Genomic DNA, 2,792 nt, shown 5'->3' with positions numbered 1-2,792 from the left:
GTATAATAATAATTAAATTTTTTATAGTATAAACTTGTAGAAAACAAACGGTGTATATAAAAAAAATTAAATTAAAAAAATACTCTTCTGATTTTCTGGTACAGTGGAAGTTACTCTTTAACTATTAACTCTTGCATTCCTAGTTCAAAGAGTACTATCTACTGTACCAGAAAACCAGAAGTTCCAAGTTCCACAGCTTCTTACTAAGTATTGAGAGTAGAGAGTATTATATTAGTATATACCATTGGATCAAGTTCAAGAAGTTGGTTGATCACTTTTAAATTGAGATAGTGTTAGTGTGGTAACTGCCTGTTAATGGCGTTTTCAGCGGCCTCACGAATAAACAATCTCCGCCGACACTTGGATTCACCTAAGGTCTCCGATCCTCCAATTTTTTTCTGCCTAATTTTATTTATATATAACATCTTTTTCTCATTACTTGTGCTATTATTATTATCATTATTATAGGATGCACTTGGAGGATATTCAATCAATCTGAAGGTAGCTCCAGAGGTTTCTGAAGCCTTATCACTTGGCCGTGCCGTCGTGGCTCTCGAATCCACCATCATTTCACATGGTTCGGTTCGGTTCTTCGCTTTTCCCCTCTATATTCTTAGGGTTTAGGGTTTATCGATTGAACAATTTTGATGCTGTGTTGTTATTTAGGAATGCCTTATCCTCAAAATTTGGAAACTGCAAAAGAGGTAGAAGATATTGTCAGGAAGAACGGTGCTGTTCCTGCAACCATTGCAATTTTGGATGGCACCCCTTGCGTAGGTCTTTATTATAATTCTCCTTTATTTAATTAATTTATTTATTTTCGTGGTATTGGTATGCTTTCAATTGATATCACAATTCTTGTAACTTGAAAAAGCATAAGCCATGTGGTAGAAGAAGTATGATGGAATGGTTTCACTTAATTACTTCATGTTGTTTTTGTAAATGAAGTTTGATCTGTGTATATTTATAAATTTTGTATGTATACAACGTTGAAGAAATATGCTGAAGGGTTTGTCACCCCCATTTGATGGGTTTTTGTTAGCTTGTTACTTGATTTGGATGGATTTTCTTTTCTTACTCGTGTAACGTGGATAGGCCTAAGTGTTGAAGAACTTGAGAAGCTAGCTACTCTGGGAACCAAAGCTCGGAAAACAGCTCGAAGAGACATTGCACATGTTGTGAGTACTTTTGGCATCAGTACACTGTATTCATGTTGTATTCTCCTTTGTTGACAACTATATATATATAATGCCGACATTTATAAGAATCTATTTATGTAATCATATGTTTGTGTCTGTGTCCATGTGAATCTTAGCAACCTCATGAAAAGAAAATTGAAATCTGACTTTAGCCAGATTTATGAATCTTCTAACACTGAACTGGAAACCATTGAGATAAATAATTTGTTTGCTTTATGCCCACTCACAACTGCTTTTATCCAGGACCACTGTGATCCGTCATTGTTTTTTCAAACACTAACATGTACTTTTTAGGTGGCTAGTGGTGGAAATGGTGCTACTACTGTTTCAGCAACAATGTTGTTGGCTTCTATGGTATCTTATATAATTTTTCATCTACTCTCCTTATGCAAAAATCTATTTCATGCTCTATCCTTGGACCAAGTCATTTTGGCTTCACCGTTCTTTTATATTTACTGCAGGTTCATATTCCCGTCTTTGTGACCGGGGGCATTGGGGGAGTACATAGAGATGGGGAACATAGTAAGTTAATTTCTTATATCTTAATGTTAAAAGAATTATTTTCCATGATAAATGCAACATGTTCTGGTTTGGGACCAAATGAATCAACCTGTGCATGTTAACTTATTATTGTTGTTTTGGAAGGTTCATGAAAGTCCTGTAATTTCAGTTAAAAATTCAAAGGGAGATTTATGGCCTGGGACTGAGTTTGGCTTTTCAGACGAGATCTTAAAAGTTTGTTTTTAAAAGGCTAATAATACCCATTGTTCAGCATTTTGTTTGTCGGGCAGAAAAAAATTGCAAAGCTAGCCAATTTTTAGTCGGAATTTTACTAGTTTAGATTGAGAATGCTAAATGCTAAGTTTAGAATGGGAACTTGATACATAGGTCCTTTTTATTTTTCTCTCACTGGGACTACAACAAATGGATCTAGCGTTTTTATATTATCTTCATTTTTCTTTGGACAGCTATGGATATATCTTCAGATCTCACTGAGCTAGGTAGAACTCCAGTAGCAGTTTTCTGTGCTGGCGTAAAATCAATATTAGATATTCCCAGAACCCTTGAATATCTGGTACCGACTTTTGCGTTAATAGTCACTGAAGTAGTTCAACTATGCAAGCTAAGTTGTATCTTGTATTCATGTTTTTTTTCCGTATCTTGGACAGGAAACACAGGGAGTTTGTGTCGCTGGTTACAAGACAAATGAGTTCCCTGCATTTTTCACGGAATCAAGTGGCTGCAAGGTATGTTTGGTTGGGTTTTCCCATGGCTGTAACATGCTGATTCTGAATACTTGAAGTAGCAACAGATGTTTTGGCAATTAGATTGATATGTTGGCATCTTTCCTGATTTAAATAATTTATTTAGCTCATGGTATGTTCCAAAACTGACGTTTATTCTCATTTAGAGTGTAGACTTTTGATAAGTTTGTATGCAAGGATTGAATGTTAAAATATAATGTACCTATAAACAAGCTTAATTGAGTATATATTATATTTGGTCATGCCATAATTTTCAGGTTTCATGTCGACTAGATAGCCCAGAAGAGTGCGCTCGCGTAATAGGCAAGGACTATATTACTTTTCCAGT

The 2,792-nt window shown here is 35.2% G+C and overlaps 1 protein-coding gene across 1 annotated transcript in view; it reads left to right on the top strand.

Annotated features, from left to right (window-relative positions):
- The window catches only part of LOC107622952 (pseudouridine-5'-phosphate glycosidase), a 3,509-nt gene continuing 840 nt past the window's right edge, over positions 124-2,792 (top strand). Inside the window, exons 1-9 of the mRNA XM_016325035.2 lie at positions 124-375; positions 469-577; positions 667-777; positions 1,096-1,178; positions 1,494-1,553; positions 1,661-1,721; positions 2,168-2,274; positions 2,369-2,446; positions 2,722-2,767. Of these exons, the coding sequence (XP_016180521.1) occupies positions 316-375; positions 469-577; positions 667-777; positions 1,096-1,178; positions 1,494-1,553; positions 1,661-1,721; positions 2,168-2,274; positions 2,369-2,446; positions 2,722-2,767 (715 nt within the window). The 5' untranslated portion in view covers positions 124-315. The remainder of the gene's footprint in view (positions 376-468; positions 578-666; positions 778-1,095; positions 1,179-1,493; positions 1,554-1,660; positions 1,722-2,167; positions 2,275-2,368; positions 2,447-2,721; positions 2,768-2,792) is intronic.

The sequence above is a fragment of the Arachis ipaensis genome, chromosome B10, assembly GCF_000816755.2.
Source record: "Arachis ipaensis cultivar K30076 chromosome B10, Araip1.1, whole genome shotgun sequence".
Lineage (NCBI taxonomy): Eukaryota > Viridiplantae > Streptophyta > Magnoliopsida > Fabales > Fabaceae > Arachis > Arachis ipaensis.
The sequence above is the reverse complement of the archived record's forward strand: the minus strand, read 5'-3'. Positions and strand labels throughout refer to the sequence as shown.